Source organism: Acomys russatus, chromosome 26, assembly GCF_903995435.1.
Source record: "Acomys russatus chromosome 26, mAcoRus1.1, whole genome shotgun sequence".
NCBI classification, from domain to species: Eukaryota; Metazoa; Chordata; class Mammalia; order Rodentia; family Muridae; genus Acomys; species Acomys russatus.
In genome coordinates this window covers 30,725,561-30,750,096 of record NC_067162.1, presented here as the reverse complement: position 1 = coordinate 30,750,096, position 24,536 = coordinate 30,725,561, and the positions used below count along the sequence as shown (strand labels likewise).

At 41.6% G+C, this 24,536-nt stretch overlaps 1 protein-coding gene across 2 annotated transcripts in view; it reads right to left on the bottom strand.

Moving 5' to 3' along the window:
- Nucleotides 1-24,085, bottom strand: part of Nfatc3 (nuclear factor of activated T cells 3) — a 68,373-nt gene extending 44,288 nt beyond the window's left edge. For both annotated transcript variants that reach the window (XM_051169064.1, XM_051169063.1), the window contains exons 1-3: nt 23,734-24,085; nt 4,534-5,671; nt 2,049-2,211 (exon numbers count right to left, since the gene is read on the bottom strand). In XM_051169064.1, coding sequence (XP_051025021.1) covers nt 2,049-2,211; nt 4,534-5,671; nt 23,734-23,836 — 1,404 coding nt within the window. In that variant the 5' untranslated portion in view covers nt 23,837-24,085. The remainder of the gene's footprint in view (nt 1-2,048; nt 2,212-4,533; nt 5,672-23,733) is intronic.
- Between the last annotated feature and the right edge of the window lie 451 nt (nt 24,086-24,536).

The window sequence follows — 24,536 nt, the reverse complement described above, 5'->3', positions numbered from 1 at the left end:
AATATGAGGCATACTTGAAATATACCAAATAGTACATGTTTTTATCCTAGTTAAGTTAAAAGAAAACAATTTTTGGGGGGGCGGTTTCAAGACAGGTTTTTCTGTGTGGCCTTGGCTATCCTAGACTCACTTTATAGACCAAGTTGGCCTTGAACACACAGCTATCCACCTGCCTCTGCCTCCCAAATGCTGGGATTAAAGGCGTGCACTACCACCCAGCTGAAAACAAATATTTTAATCACAAAATATACTATATAGAGAGATATATAGATACATAGATAGAATGTATTATTCTATCTACTATGGTTTTTGGGATTAAAGGCATGCACCACCACCCAGCTGAAAACAAATATTTTAACCACAAAATATACTATATAGAGAGATATATAGATACATAGATAGAATGTATTATTCTACCTACTATGGTTTATGAACATGTCCTCTAAAGGCCTATTTGTTAAAGCCTTTGTTGCCAATATGTGGTGTTATTAGGAAGTGGGCAGAAACTTTAAGCAGTGAGAGATGGAAAAAAGCAAGTTTACTGGAGCACAGTTGGGAGGGGCGCATTGAGAACCAGTCCTTTTCCAATTCTCAATTTCAATCCCAACCTCTATAAGGTGAGGGTCTTCCTCTGTCATGTGCTCTCACCATGGTGTACTAGATCACCATAGGCCCCAATGCAGCAGAACAAATCAACCTCCCAAACTGAACCAAAATAAAAACTTCCTGATTACAAGTTGATTACCTCATGTATGATATCACAGTGATGAAATTTAATAACCCACTATCCTTAAAAAATGAACGAGGCAGCTGGGCATGATGGTACTCACCTTTAATCCCAGCACTCTGGAGGCAGAAGCAGGTGGATCGCTATGAGTGATCGAGGCCAGCCTGGTCTACAAAGTGAGTCTAGGATAGCCAAAAAAAAGGCCAAGGCTGAAGGATAGCTGACCAGTTAATAAGCACTTGCTGTTCTTGCAGAGGACTTGGGTTCAGTTCTCAGTATGCACATCCTAAGGCTCACAGCTGCCTGTAACTCCACTTCTAGGACATTCAGTGCCCTCTTCTGAGGGCACCTACAGACAAGCAGGCACACATACTACAATTTTTTAAAATTAATTCATCTTTTTAGACAACTATTTAGTCTTCCACTCAATATATAGTCAAGACAAGAGGAGGGGAGAACCTGAAATGTTACTAAAATATTTCAAATATAGCTTATTTTTCAGGTTGACAAATTTTGGGTAATCTATTGAATTATTCTTTCTACTTTCTGCATACCTTAAATTTGTGTGTGTGTCTGCGTGTCTGTGAGTGTATTACATGCATGACATGAACGCACAGAGTTCCTTTTTCACTTTCTTCCTTACTGCCTTGTGATGAGCTCCTCTTTAGATTAGGCCGGTTGGCTGGCCAGGAACCTGCTGAAGCCAGCCTATCTCTACACCCTAGTGCTGACAGACAGGCACATGCACCCAAGGCTGGCTTTTTAAGTCATTGCTGGAAATTCAAACTCAAGTCCTCAAGCTTATAGAACATGCTCTCTCCTCACTGAATCGTTTCTCCAGTCTGTAACACTTAAATGAGCATATACTAGATTTATAAGCACAGTATACTCTTTTGGTTTGGTTTTGTTTGTTTGTTTGTTTGTTTGTTTTTCACAAGAGGGCTTCTCTGTGTAGCCTTGGTTGTCCTGGAACTCACTCTGTAGACCAAGCTGGCCTCAAACTCAGAGACTACCTGCCTTTGCCTTCTGAGTGCTGGGATTAAAAATATGGGCCACCATTACCTGGCATTATACTCTTTTTAAAATCAGAAAAACAGCAATTTGACCATCAACATCTTATTTCCCCAGATGAAAAGTCAGTCAGGAAGACTTTTTCCTGGACTAGCAAAGAAAACTCAAGCAGAAGTACAGCCATATCAACAAACACACAAAACAGAGGCTCTTCAGATCTGAGTTTTCTTACTTTTACCTAAATCAATATACTCATACAATCATTAACATGTATATGGTACCTATAAAGAAAAGCTCCAAAGTCTCATACCTTCACAACAGGATGGCCACCGGTAGAGGCTTTCACTGCCCCGCGGCTACCTTCAGTTTCATAATGGGCTCGATGATGAGTTTTAGGTTGCACTTCTATTTTCAATTCACATTGTCCAAAGTGAGTTGGTAAAGGCCAGTCTAATGGAGGTAATGAAGATGTGCTATAAACAAAACACACAAACAATTTCATCATAGTATGCCAAGCAGATTCAAAGATTCAAAGCATCTCTATGCCAGTTCCAATATTTCTCCCCAGTGGTGCTTTTTTTGTCTTTGTTTTTTCAAGATAGGGTTTCTCTGTGTAGCCTTGGCTGTCCTGGAACTCACTCTGTAGAACAGCCTGTCCTTGAAGTCACAGAGATTTGCCTGCCTCTGCCTCCCTGAGTACTGGAAATACAGATGTGTGCCACCACACCTGTTTTTTTCCAGTAGTCTTAAAAAAAAATAAGTATTCCAAAATCAACTTACTTCACTTAGTAAGTTATAGTACTGAACATGGTAGGTATTTAGTAGACTATGTTGTTGTTGTTGTTGTTGTAGACAGGGTTTCTCTGTGTATCCTTGACAGTCCTGCAACTCACTCTGTAGACCAAGCTGGCCTCGAACTCATCAAGATCCAGAACTGATAGAGATCTACCTGCCTCTGGTTTCTGAGCACTGGAATTAAAGGCATGCACCACCATTATCTGGCTATCCTTTTTTTACTGAATAAATACTACTTTAACCTGAAGACTTAAATATATTGTATCTGCTTTTAGGACTCCTTTTTTATTTTTATTTTATTTTATTTTTTATTTTTTATTTTTTTGAGACAGGGTTTCTCTGAGTAGCTTGGCTGTTCTGGAATTCACTCTGTAGAACAGACTGGCCTCGAATTCACAGAGATCCACCTGGTCTGCCTCCCGAGTGCTGGGATTAAAGGTGTGCGCCACCACCGCCCGGCTGAAAAAGACCTCTTAATGATTTGTAAAACTGTAAGTAGAGTTCTTGCATAGCATGCAAGAAAACCTGATTAGTGACACACACCTGTTATCCCAGAATTAAGGTTAAGGTAGGAAGATCAGAGCTTCAGGGCCATTGTCAGTTATATAGTAAACTTGAGGTAAAGTCTGAGCTACATAAGACCCAGTCTTGAAGAAAGCAATTAAGACTGCTTAAAGGTTTAAAATAAAATAAAACATGTCGCAGCTATTTTGGGAGTCTATAGGAGTAGGATCACACATTTTAGGTCAGCATGGGTAAACAGCAATATTCTTTCTCAATTAAATAAATATTTAAAAATAAATAGATTGTAGGAGAAAATGCTTGTCATCATCAATAGGACAAAGCAAGAGAACTCAAGTCAGTAAAGTGCCTGCCATGCTATGCAAGCATAAGGACCTGAGTTCAATCCCCAGAACCCACATAAAGGTAGGCAGAAAGAATCAACTCCAACTTCAGAAAGTTGTTCTCTAAACACCAAATACAGGATATGACACAGATGCCCATATTCACACATAAGCATGCAAACACACACACACTTTTTGTTTTAAACCAGAAGCTTAGTGAGCTCTGGGCCAACAAGGAACCTTGTCTAAAAAACAAAATGTATAGCTGGGCATGGTGGTGCACGCCTTTAATCCTAGTACTTGGAAGCAGAGGCAGGTGGATCTCTGAGTTCGAGGCCAGCCTGGTCTACAGAGTGAATTCCAGGACAGCCAGGGCTACACAGAGAAACCTTGTCTCAAAAAACAAAACAAAAAGCAAGCAAGCAAGCAAACAAACAAAACCCCAAGATGTATGACTCCTGAGGAACAACACTCATGGCTGTCTTCTGGCCTCCACATAAAAATACACATTCATGCACCCACACACATGCTCCTTCAAAATATGCGAAGTTACAATTAATGTATTAGTAATATAACTCATACAATAACTTACCCATACAATAATCTTTTCTAGACAAAGAAATTCCTCCTAAGGATCCTTAAATGCCATTTACTATTATCTCTAATGCATCACCTATATTTTTCTTAATGTATATACTTTAAAATATAACTTTGCCAATTTGAAAACACTTAAGACTTAAAGGTCAGGCGGTGGTGGCACACACCTTTAATCCTAGCACTTGGGAGGTAGAGGCAGAGGCAGGCAGATCTCTCTGAGTTTGAGGCCAGCCCAGTCTACAAAGTGAATCCAAGACTGCCAGGGCTGTCTGGAAAAACAAAAGACTTAAAGGGAAATAAAAAAGGGCTTCTAAGCTTTTTGACCAGCAGAATTTTTTTTTTTTTTTTTTTTTTTTTTTTTTTTTTTGTAATGAAAAACAAGGAAAATAAAGGCAGGGGGAGGCGAAAGAGAAGGAAGGAGAGAAAAGAAGGGAGAGGAGAGGGGAAAGAGAGAAAAGGGAGGAGAGGTAGTCAAACATAGACAGACAATGTAGTTATACAATGCAAACAACTTGCAGAGCATGAAAAAGTGATCAGCAGCCATTTCTATCAACTCACCGAAATATAGGGGTGTGGCCAGGCTTTGGTTTGCTCCAGGTAAAGGGTGAAGGAACTGAAAGAAATTGGTCACCAGATGAATCCTTCTTTAAAGGATACTGAGATCCAAGGCCATCATCTCCTGAAGTCTCCCGGGATGGTGATAAGCTCCCTTGATCATCTGAACAGACATCTATTTTTCCTGGTAGTACGGCAGCTTGATCTTCAGAAGTCTTCCTTGTTTTCAAAGGGATATCAGTCTCTACACAGTACTGAAATGGAAATGGTGCAGAGCCAAGGACTGACCCAGTGTGGACAGAAGCAGTAAGCCAGGTATCTTCTGTTACACTTCCTCTAGGGGAGTGACCAGGGGAAGGAACAGGTGAGTGGTGGGGTGAAAGGGAACCCGCGTAACATACTTCAGCACTAGAGTGCCGTCGTTTACCACAGGGAGAAGTGGGCCTTGATGAGGGTCCTGAGGCTGGTCTGGGGCTCAGCCAATTCTCATCAGTGATACTGGATCTAGGAGAGTGACAAGGAGATTGCCTAGGTGACAAGGAGTGTCCAGGTCCATACTGCTGATGCCAGGAGTCTTCTCCAGGGCAGCCTCCTGGAGAGCCACCTGGAGAAGTCAGAGGTGAGCCAAGAGTAAATCGAGCAGCAGCTTCATTCAGCTCTGAGTCCACATCATCATAAATGTGTGAGAGAGATTCACAAGAAGATGCATCTGAGAACCAGCTCCTAGAAGAAATGCTGCTGGCAGGACTAGGACTAAGGGAAGATTCCCGGTAGGATGGCTCAAGTGGAAGATAGAGATGATCTCTAGAAGGCCTTTCCAAATATTCCCTTTCTGGGTCATTTATATGTAGGTCATCTTGATGTGCATCTGTTCCTTGGTGACAGTTAGGAGAAATGGATGTAATTTGAATACTTGGGCACTCAAAAGGTTTGGGACCACCTAATGGGCTATATTTAGACTCAGAAATATCACCAGTTCCTTCATAATTTTTGTGACTTTGGAGCTGAAATGATGGTGACAAAACAGAAGAGTGAGGCTGCAGCAGTCCATGGTGTGGTAAGCCAAGTGATGAGTTTAAAGTAGATGGAGGTGGATCTACATTAAAGATGTAAATGGATGCACAGTCATCTGGCTCAAGATCTATGAAAAGGAAGAAGAAAAAAACCACAACCAAAAAAGTCAATATAAGAAGAAATTAGAAAATACAAGTGTATAAATTACTAGATAAAAAGTAGTAACAATCCTGAGAGAAAAAAATCTGGATACCAAAATGTGTATCATTAGTTCCACTAATTGGATGGGCACAGTGGTTCTTATTTGTTAATTGTAACAAACAGGCAGAAGGACTACTCAAGAGTTCAACGCCTATCTTAGCTAAGTTAGTGAATTTCAGGCCAACTTGAACTCCTCCACTTTGGCTTTTCGAGACAGGGTTTCTCTGTGTAGCTTTGGCTGTACTGGAACTCACTCTATAAACCAGGCTGGCCTCAAACTCAGAGAGCCACCTGCCTCTGCCTCTTGAGTGCTGGAATTACAGGCATATGCCATCACTGCCCAGCCAGCTTGAGCTAGTTGATCGGACCATATCCCGACAAGAACAAAGGTTGGCTTTTTAAAAAAAATGTATTTATTTATCTACTTTTGAAGATATACATGGCCGGGTGGTGGTGGCACACCTCTGTAATCCCAGTACTCAGGGAGGCAGAGGCAGGCGGATCTCTGAGTTCCAGGCCAACCTGGTCTATAAAGCAAGTCCTGGACAGTCAAGGCTACACAGAGAAACTGCCTCAAACCCACCCACCCAAAAAAGAATGCATGAAAATTACGTATGGAAATATGTGATACTCTTTTTCTTTACTTCCATATTTCTAAAAGTTATAATCTGAGAATAGTGAATGTTTCTATAAAAGGTACAGTGTGGCCAGGGGTGGTAGCACATGCCTTTAATCCAGCACTTGGGAGGCAGTGATCTCTGTGAGTTTGAGGCTAGCCTGGTTAACAAAGTGAGTCCAGGACAACCACAGCTGTTATACAGAGAAACTCAGTCTTGGCAAGGGGGAGAGTATAATGTGTATCTGTGTGCTCTTTCTCACATACAAATAAAAACTAAAGCCACATAACTATATGATAATTGGACCCTCAAGGCTTAGTGGGTAAAGGTGCTTGCTACCAAGCCCAATGACCTGAGTTCAACCTCTGGGATCCACATATATAAAAGAACCAACTCCTGTACAATATCCTATGATTTCCATATGATTTCTGTGACACACACACACACACACACACACACACACACCTGAATTTAATTAAAATTTTTAGAGATTTTTATTATTTTCATTTTTTTTGTGTTTGCCTACATTTATATCAATACACTACCTGTGTACAGCGAGTGCCCTTGGAAGGCAGAAGGCAGCATTAGGTCCCCTGGAACTGGAGTTACAGAAGGTTGTATGTCACTCTGTGAATGCCAGAAACAGAACCTAGATCCTCTGTAAGAGCAACAGGTGCTTTCAGCACTGACTCATCTCTCCAGCCCTAAAGATTTTTTGTTTTGTTTTGTTTTGTTTGAGACAGGGTTTCTCTGTGCAGCCCTGGCTGACCAGGGACCGAAGTGTAGACCAGACCAACCTCAAACTCAGAGATCTGCCTACCTCTGCCTCCCAAGTGATATGGTTAAAGGCATGTGCCACCATGCCCAGGTAAAGGTTTTTTGTTTTGTTTTGTTTTGTTTTGTTTTGTTTTAAAGAATAGAAATTGTGCTGTATTTGGCAATTGCCATTTAAGACTGAGTGAAAGAGAGTCTTTGAAAAGCACCGTGGGGAGCCCAGCATGGTGGCATGCATCTTTAATCCCAGCACTTGGGAGGCAGAGCCAGGCGGATCATGTGAGTTCTAGGCCAGCCTGGCCTACAACGTGAGTCCAGGACAGCCAAGGCTACTCAGAGAAACCCTGTTTTGAAAAACCAAAAAAAGAAAAGAAAAACACCTTGGGAGCCAGGTAGTGTTGGTGCACTCCTTTAATCCCAGTACTTGGGAGGCGGAAGTAGGTGCATCTTTGAGTTCTAGGCCAGTCTGGTCTAAAGAAAGAAGTACAGGACAGCCAGGCTACACAGAAAAACCTTGTCTTGAAAAAAATGAAGGTGGGAAAAAGGAGAAAGAAAAGCACCTTTGGGCTGGGAGGGCATGAAGTTTCTTCATACTTAAATTTAGGAGGCAGAAGGATAGCTAGTTCTAGGCCAGGTGAGGCTGTGAGTCTGAGGCCCATGTAGGACACACAATGAGTTGTGGTTTGTTTGTTTGTTTGTTTGTTTGTTTGTTTTCTCAAAACAGCAGAACAACAGAAAGTGGTTTTTATTGCTTTCTGGCAGTTTGTTGTTATCTATACTACCCTACCAGTAATACTGACTTTACTTCTTACTCACATTTACTCTGTAGGTCTCAGTTTCCTTGCAATAAAATTTTTCTTTTTTCTTTTAGGAAGTGTATAACACAGACATCTTCTTCCTCTGTAGTCATATCATCAAGAATTCATGTTAAGGGGCTGGAGAGATGGCTCCATGGTTAAGAGCGCCGCCTGCTCTCTCAGAGGTCCTGAGTTCAATTCCCAGCAACCACATGGTGGCTCACAACCATCTATAATGTGATCTGATAACCTCTTCTGCAGATAAAGCACTCATATACAATAAATAAATAAATTTTTAAAAAAAGAATTCATGTTTGGGGAGCTGGAGAGATGGCTCAGAGGTTAAGAGCACTGGCTGCTCTTCCAGAGGTCCTGAGTTCAATTCCCAGCAACGACATGGTGGCGCATAGCCATCTATACTGTGATCTGATACCCTCTTCAGCACTGTACACATAATAATAAATAAATATTTTTTAAAAAAGAATTTCTGTTTAGGGGTGGGAGAGATAGCTCAGAGGTTAAGAGCACTGTTTGCTGTTCGAAAAGTCCTGAGTTCAATTCCCATTAATCATAGGGTGGCTCACAACCATTTCTAATGAAATTTGGTACCCTCTTCTGGAGTACAAGCACACATGTTGGCAGTACACTGTATAAATAATAATAAATAATCTTTAAAAAAAATAATTCATGTTTGCACACAGCCAATCAGGTTACAAAAGCCACTAGATGGAGCTAGAGAGGTGACTCATCAATAGAGAGCTCTTGCATAGAACCTGGGTTAGATTTGACTCCAAGCACCCATACAGCACCTCATAGTGTCTGAAACTACAGCCCCAGGGGATCTAATGGCCTCTTCTGTAAGCACAAGGCATGCACATGGTACACAGACATATACTAGGCAAAACTTCCATACACATAAAGTAAGTCCAAACAAAAGCAGCCAGACACCACTAGATCCTTTACCTAAACAGAAAATAACTGACTGAGGATTTTAAATTATAATTGATCATTAATCTTCATAGATTTAGAATTTTTATTTACTCCCTTAATAGGCATGGTGACTCATAACTGTATAATCTTAGCACTCCAACTTGGGCAGTGGCATAAAGAGTTCAAGACTAGCCTTAGCTACAAAGAAAAACCCTGTCTCAAATAAAAATAAGATTATTTGATAAAGTTAAATAAAGCCCACCTCTTGCTCTTTTTATATTTACATATTTTTTAAAGATTTTATTTATTATGTATACAGTGTTTGAAAGCCAGAAGAGGGCATTAGATCACATTATAGATGGTTGTGAGCCACCATGTGGTTGCTGAGAATTGAACTCAGGACCTTTGGAAGAGCAGACAGTGCTCTTAACCTCTGAGCCATCTCTCCAGCCCCAATATTTTTTATTTTATATTATAATTTTATTTTTATTCATATTATATAGTATTTAATACTAAGCAAGTCCTGCTAGAGACTTAATTATACTATCAATTACTTATATTCTTCATCATTATAAGATCCAGTTTTTTGTTGCTGTTGTTGTCTTGTTTTTTTTAAAGATTTATTTATTATGTATACAGTGTACTGCCTGCATGTGTGCCTGTACACCAGAAGAGGGCACCCTGATCTCATTATAAATGGTTGTGAGCCACTATGTGGTTGCTGGGAATTGAACTCAGGACCTCTAGAAGAACAGCCAGTGCTCTTAACCTCTGAGCCATCTCTCCAGCCCAAGATCCAGTTTTTGTAAAAACTCATTTTTACCTAAGAATGTACTTTTAAGAATCTTATTTTTTTTTTATTGAAAATCATCCATGAGTAATGCAATTGTTATACCAGCTACTTCAGTGGTTGATTAATGCTGAAATTCATACTTTCCTCCAAGGACCCTGTAGATACAAATGGTGTCTTGAGGCTGGTAGAAACGATTCATTCACTGGGTAACAGTACTTTTTGTGCCAGCAGATGAGAACATGAATTCAGGGGATGGCTGCATGTGTCTGTAACCTCAGCACTGAGGGCAAAGAGGTAGGCAGGTCTCAGGAATTCCCAGCTAGCCAGCCTAGCTGATTCAGTGAGACCCTGTCTCAAGGCATAAGGTGGACAGCAACAGAGGGAAACCCCTGACACCCTCCACTGGCCTCCTCATGCATGGGAACATGGATGGATACACAACCACACATACTTTAAAGTAGTACAAAAACATGAACACAAAAGATAATGTACTGTTTCACCTTTTTCCTAAGTGTCCAGAAATTCCAACTCTTAAAATGATAGCAGCCATGCCAAGCATACTTTCTAACAATCATAAGATTTTCAGCTCATTCACAATGCTCGAGAACCATCTCATGACTTATTTAATTTTTAAATGTTCTATTAGCCACCAGAGGACCAGAGGAGAGCAGAAAGTAATCTGGAGAACACATAGCATGCTCATGTTTTTACTAATAGTAAACCATGGGTTGGCAAAATACAGCCTGTGAGCCAAATCTATCCTACCATCTGTTTTGTTTTGCCTTTTTTTTATGTCAGCCTACAAGTTAAGAATGGTTTTTAAAAGAAAACTGCCTTATGAGATATAATAGTGTGATTCAATTTTTGGTGTCTATAAATAAAATTTTATTGGAATTTGGCCACAATCAATTATGTGCTGTCCGTGGTTACTTTCCCACAAAGATAGTAACTGAAAAAACACGTTAAGTGGATGTCACACTGCTGCTTGGGACACAGTAATACAGTTTTGTTGTTTTGTGGTTCTCAGAACTGAACCTAGGGTGTTACAAATACTGGGCAAACATACTACACCAAGCTGTATACCCAGCCATTTTGTTGTTGTTGTTGTTTATGAGACAGAGCAGGTGGGGAGGAAATGGCTTATCATGAATTCCTGACTGGTCCGCAAACTGCCATGTACACAAAGCTGGCCTACAAATCTCTTATGTATACCAGTCTTATGTTAAACTTACAGTGATCCTCCTGCCTCTGCCTCACGGCAAACACTAGAAATCCCAGTTATGGATGGCTGAGGCAGGAGACCTGCTGAAAGCTCAAGACAGCTTGGGCTACAGCAAGTTCAAAGGCAACCTGGACTATGGAGCAAGACTGTCTCAAAAACAGAGATGGAAAAGGGAAAAAAAGAGACTTACCCTGTCTCGAAACAAATATAATAGCAATAACAACAGTCAATCAATTAATAAATAAGTAAGCAAGACAGGCACGGTAGCAAATGCTCATAATCCCAGCATAGGGAAGTAGAGGCAAAAGGTTAGGAATCCTAGCTCATCCCTGGCTATATACACCTGGCTCCACAATCCAGCACAGAGGCTCATATCTGAAATTCCAGTGCTCATGAGGCTGAGGCAGGAGAACTGGCACAAATTCTAGACCAGCCTGAGCTACAGAGTAAGTTCCTGACCAATCTGGGGCACAATCTCAAAATGCAAAACAACAAAAAGAATGACTACCAATTAAGTAATTCTTCCCAGTTATATATTCATGAGAATAAAAATGTCTAAACACTTGCACATATATGCTTATAACAGTATTATTTGAAATAGCCAGAGGATTAAAAAAAAAAAATCAGATAATTTTCAACAGGTTAATGGATAACCAAATTGTGGCATATTTGATGAAATATAGTAAGGAAAAACAAATAAGACCTATGGTGGTGCTACACAACTGCAATCTAGCCTACTTAGCAGGTTGAAGCAACATAATAAGAATCTTTCTCATTAAGAAAAGAAATGGGGAGCTGGGCATGGTGGCGCACGCCTTTAATCCCAAATACTGGAGAGGCAGAGGCTGGCGGGTTGCTGTGAGTTCGAGGCCAGCCTGGTCTACAAAGTGAGTCCAGGACAGCCAAAGCTACACAGAGAAACTCTGTCTCGAAAAACCAAATATAAAAAATAAAAAGAAAAAAGAAAAGAAATGGGGGCTGGGCATGGTGGCACATTCCTTTAATCCCAGCAATCAGGAAGCAGAGGCAGGTGGATCACTGTGAGTTCAAGGCCAGCCTGGTCAACAAAGCGAGTCTAGAACAGCTAAAGCTAAACAGAGAGACCCTGTCTCAAAAAGCAAAACAAACAAAAAACAAAAAAGGAAAAGAAATGCTGCTACAGCTTGAATGAACCTTGAAAATACTCTAAGTGAAAGGCACAGACACAGAGTCACATAACAATTATATAATGCCCTTTATATTATATATCCAGAATAAGCAAATCCAGAATTAGGAAAAAGTGAAGGCAAAACTAAAAAACTAGGTGGGTACAAAGTTTTTTTAAAGGAAGGACTAAGCCTACTCCTAGATTTCCACATCTCCCACTCTACTTTTTCTTTAGGCAGTAAACGACATTTTCTGACAAGGTGAAAGAAGGAAGAAGAATCCGGGCAACCATACTGAAAACAGGATGATGAAATAAAGCCATTCTAAAACGTGTATATTGAAACCCTAAGTGCTTTCCTGCTCCCTTGGCTCACAGCATAACACACTTACACCCTCTAGGCAATAGACTGGCAGACTTCTCACTTGGGAATCTAATTAACCCAACGAGAAGAACTACAGATAATGACCTCAGAGGTAACCTAGTAAAGGCCCTACAAAGAGGCCTGCAGTTGGCAGACATCACTTGTGATCACAGAACAATCAATATAATTTTGGTGCCCCATTTTATGTGACAAGCAGATAACAACAATCATCAAACAGCTGAGAAAAGCTTCAAAACGTAAAACAGTCGAAAGTCAGGCATGGTGGCACATGCTCCTAGTCCCAGCTATTTGACAGAGGACATCAAATTTAAGATATAGTGAGCTTCAAGCCAGCAGCCTAAGCAGCAGAGCAAAACCATGACTCAAAAACAAAAAAGGAAAAACAAACCAACAGTGGCTCATTTAAGATTAAACAGGAGCCAGGTGTGGCAAGACAAGCCTGTAATACTAGCACTGAAGAAGCTGAGGCAAAAGCATGTTCAGTGAGAGATCCTGTCTCAAACAGACCACACAACATCCTCCTCTAGCTTCTGGAGTTGTGTTTACACAAACACACACACAAATAAAGTAAACAAACAGATAGATACAATTGAAAATTACACTACAGCTTGAATATGAAAATATTGCAACAGAAAATAACAAAACTAGTTTCATAATAAGCAAAGGCTATTCACATAAGGCACTCAGCCGGGCGTGGTGGTTTACACCTGTAACCCCAGGAGCCTGGAGGAAAAGCCAAAAGAATCACAGCAGGTTCAACACCACCAGCCTGATCTACAGAACAAGCTACAGGCCAGCCTGGAATTCAGAGTGAGACCCTGACTCAAAAAACAAAACAAAACAAAACAACAAAATGAAACTGGGCATGGTGGTACACATCTTTAACCCCAGCACTTGAGAGGCAGAGGCAGATGGATCTCTGAGTTCAAGGCCAGCCTGGTCTACAGAGTAAGTTTCAAGACAGCCTGGGATAAGGCTGCACAAAGAAACCCTGTCTCAAAAACAACAAAGATAAAAAACAAGCAGGGCTAGGGAGATAACTAAATGATGCCTGTAGAGGTCAGAAGAGGGCGGTAGATCCCCTAGAACTGGAGTTACAGATGGTTGTGAGCCATCATGTGGATGCCAAGAATGAAACTTGGGTCCTCTTCAAGAGCAACAATTCTTTTTGTTTGTTTGTTTGTTTTGGTTTTTTGAAACAGGGTTTCTCTGTGTAGGCGCGGATGTCCTGGACTCACTTTGTAGACCAGGCTGGCCTCAAACTCACAGCAATCTGCCTTCCAAGTGCTGTGATTAAAAGTGTGTGCCAGCGCGCCAGCTCGAGCAACAACTCTTAACTGCTGAGCCATCTCTCCAATCCCTCATCTTTCCCTTAATTTTTTTTTTCCTAAAAAGATGTATTTAATTATGTATATGAGCACTCTATCCGCATGTATGCCTGCATGATAGAAGAAAGCATCAGACAGAAGAGGGAATCAGATCCCATTACAAATTGTTACAAGCCACCATTTAGTTGCTGGGAATTGAACTCAGGACCTCTGGATTAGCAGCCAGGGCTCTTAATCACTAAGCTATCTCTCCAGCCCCCACCCCCATCCCCCACCCTCGTGCCCTTTTTAAAATGGTGACTCAATTAGGGTTACTAGAGGCACGAGTGAGGTATTATTTAAAGGAACACAGGCAACTTACCAGTAGTGACTCTACCTTAAGGAGGGCATGCTAAGGTCTCATGAGTCTCTTTCCTCACAGTATTATTTTCTAAAGTGAGTATTTTTCCTATCCTGTCATTTTAAAGAGCTTTGTAGAGAGACCCAGTCACAAAAAAACCAAACCAAACAAATGAAAAACCTAAAATTAATGCAACTTCAAGGCTCATATAACTCTATCCACTTTTAATTACGATTATGAGTATATAATTAAGTCCATGCTTGTCCCTGCCTGGATGGCCAGGAACCTGAGGATAGCTCAGAGACCTATGGCAGAACCAAACACTGCTGGACAAAAAACCAAAAAAAATCAACCATGACGTGCTGCTATACTCATAGATCAGGGTCTCGTCCAGCCGTCATCAGAGAGGCTGCCTCTGGCAGCTCCTGGAAGCAGATGCAGAGACACAACCAAACATTAGGCTAAGAGAGAGTCCCAGTTGGAGGTCTCCATTGGACCACTCCCCTTAGAGCTCAGAGAACCTCATGGAAAAATGGGAGAAGGAATTGTGGGAACCAGAAGGATCAAGGAGGGCACAGCTTGCTGAATCTACTAAGCACGGCTCATGGGGGTGGGGAGTGAGGACCTGGGAGAAGTGGAGGGAGGAGAAACTGGGGTCAGGATGTATTGTATGAGAACAAATATAAATTAAAAGGAAAAAAAAAAGAGTAAAGCTAGTAAATTTTCACCCCAAATTCTGAAAGACAAAATTACACACACACTTGTTTTCTAGACAGGGTTTCTCTGTGTAACCCTTGGCTGTCCCAGAACTCTGAAACCCACCTGTCTTGGCCTCCCAAGTGCTGGGGTCAAGTGTATATACTACCACCGCCTAGCTAAAACACTGACAAAAAAATCAGGTGGTGCAAAAGTTTGACAAAGGATCTCACATTAAAAACCAGGCTGACCTAGAACTTACCATAAAGCCAAGGTCAGGCTCAAATTCACAGCCGTCCTCCTGCTTCTCAAACACTAGAATTGCAGGCATGAAACCATCAGGCCTGGCTGAAATATGTGTTTTTAGATGCAAGAGCTCTTACCTGCTGCTATCAACAAGACATACTGAAACTATACATTTTGTAGGAAATGAAACTTTTAAGTTTTCTTAAGTGTGTCTGGAATATTCAGGTTTTCAATGAATTACAGTTCCTTTTCACATAAAAATACCAATGTATAGGCCAGGTGTGGTGGCGCATGCCTTTAATCCCAGCAGAGGCAGGTAAATCTTTATGAGTTCAAGGCCAGCCTAATCTACAAAGAGAGTCCAGGACAACCAGAGCTGTTACACGGCGAAACCCTGTCTCGAAAAACAAAATAAAAATAAACAACAAAAACAAATACCAATGTATTAACCAGAACTTTCCAAACAAATTTCAGCTTATGGTAAGCTATCAATTCACAAGCTATCTTACTTATAGCTCCAACTACAAGCAAGCAGGAAAGTTGATTATAAACACACACACACACACACACACACACACACACACACACACACACACACAAGCTTGCTCTTGTCTTTTTTAAACCTCCCTAAATAAAATTCACTCCTGTTACTTGAACCTCACATGGCATGGCATGTCTGGGCAAATTTGATGACTTGGAGTCAGTTTTAGAAGTCAGGCTTACTGCCAAGTCTGCTGTGTCTATTCTCCTTACCCACCAAGACAGCTTTAACACCATCCTTATTCATGTTACTGCTGTGACCAAACTACAGCGTGCTATCAAATAGGGCTCAACTTACTCACATTTCCTACCTCTTAGGAGTAATGTGATTGCCCTCACTGCATTATAGTTTCCTCAGCCCCATCCCAATTTAAAACAGTTTCAATCACTAATGATGGGAACTGGTAAGAGAACTCACTATCTTCTTTTTAATGTTTCTGTTTCATAGATGGAGCTATAACCAGTATTGTATCATTCCCTAGCATGTGCAAGGCCCTGGACTAATCATACACTCATGTGTGCATTTGCATATACACACACATTCCAGTTAATAACTTACTTTTTTTTTTGGTTTTTCCAGACAAGGTTTCTCTATGTAGCCTTGGCTGTCCTAGACTCACTTCGTAGACCAGGCTGGCCTCGAATCACAACAATCCACCTGCTACTGTCTCCCAAGTGCTGGGATTAAAGGCGTGCGCCACCATGCCTGGCTCTGGCTAATAACTTTTTAAAAAGGATTTTTATTATGTGTGTGCACATACACATGCATGAAAGTGCCTTATAGGCCAGAGAGGATGTCAAATCCCCATAGACCTGAAGTCCTAGTTGGCTGCAAACTGTCCATTGTTGAACCTAACTCCAGCCCTCTGCAAAAGCAGCAAGCACTCATACTCACTGAGCCATCTATTCCAGTTCAAAATATTTGTCTTTATGACTGAAGAAAAGCAAACAGTATAATTTCTCTTCAAAAATGTCCTTATGCGTAGACTTACTGGAAAAATAAAGCAACCCTCAGAAGCAGAGTTTGGACTGTAGCTGCCATAAAAACAACTATGATTTTAGGGCTACTTTAGCAGTGCTGCTGAAAGGTAAGTCTTAACAATAAATAGATTGCAGGATAGGAATACAGTTTAGTTGGTAGACAGTGTTTGTCTAGCATGCAGGAGACTATGGGTTCTAGTTCCATAAATTGAGTGTGGTAGCACATATCTGTAACCTCAACACTGTAAACAGGATCAGAAGTTCAAGGGCCACCCTAGTATACAAGCTCAAGACCATCTAAAGATACATGAGATCCTGTCTCAAGGGGAAAAAAAAAATTAAAGGGGATTCGGATGTACCCCAGGCTAGCCTTAACATGTAACTAAAATTGGTCTTGTACTCCTGATCCTCTTACTTGTACCTCCCAAGTGCTGGGAGGACAAGTGTACACTACTATGCCTGCCACCCTTGACCATTTATGTAACACAAGCTTTAATCTTTTTATTATTCTATAAAACACTACAGTATAATCTCTACTACCATTTCAGAATACACGTCAAAATATCTCTTCTATATTAGACAGTATAGGAATAACAAAGCTCTTTTTTTTTTAAATGATTGTTTCTTTTTTTTAAAGACTTATTTTTATTTATTACTTATTCAATATCCTGCCTGCATGTATGTCAGCAGGCCAGAAGAGGGCCCCAGATCATATCATAGATGCAGCATAGAAATACAACTTTTAAGAGCTTTGTTATGGGCTGGAGAGATCACTAAGAGGTTAAAAGTACTGTCTTTTCTTCCAAAGGTCCAGAGTTCAACTCCAGCAACTACATAGTGGCTCACAACCATCTATAATGAGATCTGGTATCCTCTTCTTGCCTTTATGTGTACATGCATGCAGTATAAATAATATAATAAATATTTTTATTTATTATATTTTATAATTACTAAATAAATCTTTATTTAAAAAAAGAACTGAAGGACAAGCTGGGTATGGTTAACCACGCCTTTAATCCCAGCACCCAGGAAGCAGAAGCAGGCGGATCTCTGAGTTCAATGCCAGCCTGGTCTACAAAGCAAGGCCAGACAGTCAGGACTACAGGAGAAACCCTGTGTGTGTGGGGGGGGGGGGGGGGGGGGGGGGGGGGGGGTGAGGGAGGGGTCTGGAGTGATTGGAGTGATGGCTCAGAGGTTAAGAGCACTGACTGCTCTTCCAGAAGTACTAAGTTCAATTCCCAGCAACCACATGGTGGCTCACAACCATCTGTAATGTGATCTAATGCCCTCTTCTGGCATGCAGGTGTACATGCAGGCAGAGCACTGTATACATAATAAATAAATCTTAAAAATAAAAAATAAAAAAAGGAACTGAAGGACACTCTGGGTTACACAGATTTGTCTCAAAAAGATAAAGAAAAATAGGGGACTGGAGAGATGGTTCAGGCATTAAAAGCACTGGCTGTTCTTCAGAAGACCTGGATTCAATTTCCAGCACCCACATGGCAGCTCACAACTGTCTGTAATTCAAGTTCCAGGGTATCTAACATCCTCACACAGACATACATGCAGGCAAAATACCAACCCACATAAAAATAAAAAGTAAATAAATCTTTAAAAAAAAAAAAAGGAAGCCGGACGTGGTGGCGCACGCCTTTAATCCCAGCACTCGGGAGGCAGAGGCAGGCGGATCGCTGTGAGTTCAAGGCCAGCCTGGTCTACAAAGTGAGTCCAGGATGGCCAAGGCTACACAGAGAAACCCTGTCTCGAAAAAACCAATAAAAAAAAAAAAAAAAAAAAAAAAAAAAAAAAAAAAAGGATGGTGAGGGAGGATGGCACATACCTTTAATCCCAGCACTTGGGAGGCAGTCAGGAGGATCTCTGAGTTGAAGGCCAGCCTGATCTACTACAAAATGAGTTCCAAGACAGCTAGTGCTACACAGAGAAACCCTGTCTCAAAAAATAAAAAATAAATAAGTAAATAAATAAATATAAAAATTTTAAAAGCAAGCAAACAAGAAAAGACTACAACATTGTCAAGCAAAATAAACTAACAAAAATCATACAGAGAAAAACAAGGTCCAGTCCCCCAAACACAACATGTTGAAAACAACTAGATGTAGTCCAGTCAGGTGTTTCAACGAGTAAAAGCACTTGCCTCCAGGTGTACGACCTGGGTTCAATCTCTGGAGCCCACACAGTGGAAGCAGAGCACTGACTCTCTCAAGTTTGTCCACAAACCACCACATGCAAGCTGTGGCAGTACATGCATCTACAGTCTACAGAAAAACCTAGTCTATGGTATGAAAATATGGAGTAGCAGCAATCAAACTGTCTTCTATGATACCTAATAATTTAGCTGTACAAATATTACAGAAAATCCTAAAAAGCAACTTCCCTTTTTTCATCCTGACTTAAATATCCAATTATATTTGTATGACTATTGAATCAGTAACCTTTCAAACTTTAATGAGTCAGCAACTCAAAAAAGTAGAACAATGTAATTAAAAGCAAAAACAAAACAGTATTTATACAAAGAAAAAAAGGCGAGTGTTGTTATAAAGGAAGAAAATCCCAACTGTTCTATTTTACCAATAAAGAGTCAGGAGCCAGATGCTGGGGTGAAAACTTGCTAGCTCAGAGAGGCAGAGAAAGCACCCAGCTGATCTTCCTACTCAGATCATGTCCCAAAGGAAAAATTGCCGAAAACCAAAAGCGTGCTAGCTCAGCTGACAGCCCAGGAGGAAAAAGCAAAAACTAATAGAGCTCCTTCTTCTCCACATTGTCTCAAACACTCTTCTTTCCCAAAGTCCCTCCATCTACTTAATCACTGTCAGCTGGTTTCTTGCACCGCCTCTTGACCTAGGGTTAACTTTATTAAAGCCTGTGTATAGAAGCTCTTAGTTTAAAAAGTGTGTGTTAGGGCTGAGCCACACCACAATCCTCTTTTACAATAAACAGAAAGGTCTTGGATTAAAGGTGTATGTTAGGAGTAAACAAATGAAAAACAGGTTTTTACAAGTCGCAATCTTAGGGGTTCACAATGGGATCAAATATCCTGCAACAGATAAACAACACTGAAAAGAGTAAAGACTAAAATTAAAATAGGACTGGCCAGAAGGCTTGGTGGGTTAAGACATTATTATTATTACCAAGAAGACACTTGATACCCTATGAGCATATACAGGGGGAGGAAGTCCCCCTCAGTCACAGTCATAGGGGAGGGGAGTAAGGGGAAAATGGGAGGGAGGGAGGAATGGGAGGATACAAGGGAGGGGGTAACCATTGAGATGTAATATGAATAAATTAATAAAATATATTTTTTTAAAAAGACATTATTATCAAGCTTGAAAACCTGATTTCCAACCCCGAAACCCACACAGTGGAAGGAGAGATTGATTCACCCAAGTTGTCCTCTAACCTCCACCTGCATGTCACACACATACAAAATAAGTGGCAAGAATTTATTTTTTTGTAGATAGGGTCTATGTAGCCCTAGTTGTCCTAGAACTCCACTATGGAGAACAACCTGGCCTCGAATTCACAGAAATACTGCCTCTACCTTCCAAATGCTAGGATTAAAGGTGTCACCAGCATGTCCAGCATTTTTTTAAAGGTAGTAAAATTGGGGCTAGAGGCGCTAAAGAGACGGCTCAGTGGTTAAGAACACTGATCTTCCAGAGGTCCTGAGTTTAACTGCCAGCAACAACATGGTGGCTCACAACCATCTATACTGGGATCTGATGCCCTCATCTGGAATGCAGGTGTACATGCAGGCAGAGCACTCATATACATAAAGTAAATACATAAATCTTAAAAAAAAAAAAAAAAAAAAAAAGAAAGAAAGAAAGAAAGAAAGAAAGAAAGAAAAGAAAAAGAAAAACTAGGGCTCAGAAATTAAGAGCACTGACTGCTCTTTCAGAGGACCTAAGTTCAATTCCCAGCAAGCACAGGGTGGCTCACAACCATCTATATAATGAGATGTGGTGCCCTCTTATGGCGTGCAGGTGTATATACAGACAGAGCACTGTATACATAATAAACCTTAGAAAGAAACAAACAAAGCTAGTCACATAATAAGCCTTAGAAAGAAACAAATAAACAAAGCTAGTCACATGAGGTAAAACATGCCTATAATTCCAGCATTTGGAAAGTAGAAGTAGGAGGATCATGTGAGATGGTTCCAAGTTAAGAGCCCAAGGTCATCCTCTAGTACACAGTGACAGCAGCACAGCAAAGGACAGGCAGTACAGGAAGGCCTGGTCTAGTTAACTAGGAAGAAGAGAGAGTTCAGTAAAGTACTTGCATCACAAGTATTGGGACCTGAGTTTGAGTCCAGGAGCTATGTAAAAATTATGAATGTGAGCCAGTGTGGTAATCCCAGTATCAGGAGGCAGAGGCAGGTGGATTTCTTTGAGTTCGAGGCCAGCCTGGTCTACAAAAGAAGTCCAGGACAACCAAGGCTATACATAGAAAGCCTGTCTTGAAGAAACAAAAAACCAAAAATGCTGAGTGTGGCAATGCAGGTTTGTAATCTCAGTACTGGTGAGGCAGAGTCCCCTCTATATTGGCATCAAACATGTGGTCCGTTTGCCTGGACCACAAGTACTGGGTCACAAATAAGCATAACACTGAGTTACATTAATTACTATGCCTGGCACTACATTAATGCTTCTAAGATCTCTATTTACTGGGGTATATGGTCAGTTTGAAGCTAGACACTAAGGAAAACCTCTATGCAGATCAGGCTGGCCTTGAACTCACAGAGTTCTCCACCCACCTCTGTGTCCCAACTACTGGGATTCAAGGTATAAGCCATTATGTTCAGCCTCCATAAAGAATTTGTGAAAAACCTTTTCACTGTATGGAAATTTCAATGTGCTCTAACTATTCTCACACCTTCAAAGAAACACAGAACCAATGTAGGCCAAAATTACCAAAATGTGCTTTCTTATGGAACTGACCTATCAGCCAAAGAACCAAAACAATGCTAATTACCATGAAAAAACAATGAGTATTGACTCAAAACTTAAGTGGTACTTACTCATTAAAATTCCACAATTGTGTTAAATAAAATAGCTGAGTGTGGTGTCTTGTATCAGTAATCGCAGTACTCTCAGAGGCTGAACCCATAAGAATTCTTACATTTTGAGGCCAGCCTGGGCTACATAGTGACTTCCAGGCTAGCCTGTGATACATAGTAAAACATTGTCTCAATAAAATACAAAACAAAACCACAAAGTTTTATTTTCTCATAATAAATAAATAATGGAAAACAAATATTAAGAAAATGAGCACACGCCTCCAATGCCAGCACTTGGAAGAAAAGGCAGGAGACCACTCTGAACTAGAGTGACTCTGATAGAAACAAAAAAAAAAAAAAAAGAAAGAAAGAAAGAAAGAAAGAAAAAAAAGAGGAAAGGAAAAAAAATCTCCTAGAGCATTTTAAAGTCAGCTTCTGGTAAAAATAAAATTGTTCATGTTTACCTTTGGGAATTCCAATTACAAATCAAGTTATAAACTTTTTTCCTAAAAAGTCATTCAAACAGCCAGGAGCAGTGGCACATGCCTGTAATCCCAGCACTCAAAGACAGAGGCAGGCAGATCTGAGAGTCTGAGGCCAGCCTGGTCTGCAAAGGGAGTCCAGGACAGCCAAGGCTACACAGAGAAACCCTGCCTCGAAAAACCAAAAGAGGAAAGGAAAAAAAAAGCCACTCAACAAGTTGTTTTTATGTTTTTCAATCTCCATAATCTAAATACAATCCAACGCCATCCTCTCCATAAACCCCACTTTTTCTCTTTGTTTTATATACAAATTTATCACAATTCAGTTTGCCTATAATAGTTATTTGGGCCACGCGTCAAAATAACAGTACACAACTAAGCATCCACCAGTAATGTTAACATAAAGCCTGGCTCAGATAGTGCTAATGGAACTGAAAATAAACACAGCCAACACTTAACTGGCATAACTATTACATTGAAAAAGACTTTTAAAAGCTGAAAAGGAAAGCCGGGCGTGGTGGCGCACGCCTTTAATCCCAGCACTCGGGAGGCAGAGGCAGGCGGATCGCTGTGAGTTCAAAGCCAGCCTGGTCTACAAAGTGAGTCCAGGATGGCCAAGGCTACACAGAGAAACCCTGTCTCGAAAAACCAAAAAAAAAAAAAAAAAAAAAAAACCAAAAAAAAAAAAAAAAGCTGAAAAGGAACTAATAAAATAGGTAGTGTACCACTAGTGATTCAGCTTACACAAACAAACAAACAAACAAACAAACAAACTTGCAATACAACTCTGGGAAACCAGTCTATTAGCCTCAATAGACTATAAAACCGTAACTCACTGAAAAGAATAAACAGGAGTTCTCTTGCACATAGAATAGGGAAACTGAACTTAATGAACTGCACTATTCCAAACCAGGTCACAGGAGAGAGTTAAGTCCCCAGTCATCATCCTGTTTCTATTTCCTGACTGGTTTGACCTGCAAGCATTATGGTGCCCGGCTTTCCCAACCTAAGATCTTTAAAATATCTTCTGAGAAGACCTTTTTTCCTAAAACAAAATAACTTCTAGAACATTCTAGGGGAATTATGAAAAAAGAGACCTATCTTGTATCAGAAAGAAAGAAGGAAAGAAAGAAATAAGTCTCCAGAAACACTTTGCTAAAGCAAAACAACCCAGTTTTCAGGTAAGTCCGTTATAGTGTACTTTAAGTGTGGAATATAAGTTTGCACAATTGAACGCTAACTCGAACGTCTTACTCTCCTAGCAAAGACTTTTAAAAAATGAGCGAATTTTAAAAGGGCCCAACACTACAAGAGTACGTGTCTTCCGAGTAAAAAAATTTTTTAAAAAACAAGCTAAAAACAGCCTAAGTGTGGTTGCACTTCAAAGGGACGTTTCCTCAGCACCACGCTGGCACCACAGCGACAACCAGAAACCTCTTGGGGCTTTTTAGCCCCAACTCTCTGCCTCCAAACCCCGGGCGTCCGCCCGCCACTGGCCTTCGGAGTCGAGTTCCCTTCTACTCCGTTTCCAGCCAAGCCACTTCCACGTCGCCTGGAACTACACGCCTCCTCCTCAAATTAAATCGGGCTTCACTCACCACATGCACGCACCAGGGGAACCAGGGGAAAAACGAGCTGGCGGGAGCGCGGGGAGGGCACGCTCCACGGTCCCGGCCGGCCCGGCACCCACCTGCAGGCCGCGAGACCTGGGACACCGGCGCTGGCGCCCCGTCCTCGCCAAAGACGAGTTTGAAGTCGAGCTCGTCGTGGGCGCCACAGTTTGCAGTAGTCATCGGCGTGGCCCGGGGTGCAGCGGCTCCTCCTCAGGCGGCCGCGGCGGCTCCTTAGCGCCGCTTCATGCTGGGCCGCACCGGCCAGGAGGTCGCGGCTCCACTGCAAACTTTCCGGGCGGGGCCCGCGAAGCCAAGCGTTCCGTTCCGACCTAGAAAGCTGGCCGAGCGCCCCCGCCACAGCAGGAGCCGCCGCCGCCGCCAATCGAGGGTGCCTAACAGCCACGGTCGTCTCTACCAAGGTTCCCCGCCCCCCACCCCCACAGTCGCCGCCACTGCCGCCACGGCCGCCGGCGCGCTCCCGCGCCCTGCAGCGCGCCCAGCCCCGCCCCCCGCCGCGCTCCCACCCGACCGGGAGGCCCATAGGCCGCCGGCTCTGCTGACAGTCACGAGCCCCGCCTCCTCGCCGGCCTATCGCGTGAATCCTCTGCGAGAAGGAAGTCACCTGACAGTGAGCGATAGAACCCTGCTCCCTCTCGGGAGTTGTAGTTAAAGTTTATTTCTTCCGCAGTTTCTAAGCCAAGACCAGAGTGGAGCGAATGGCGTTGTCTAATTGATGGGGAACTGTCCCTTTCCCCATTGGACGGAGCTCACGTCGAGGAAGTGGGCGGCCGAGCGGTAGGGTTGGTATTTGGCCCCACCGAGGCACTTTTCCTTTATGGCTGGGTTTAGAGAGGATCCGTCAGATCGCCTCAAGGTTACC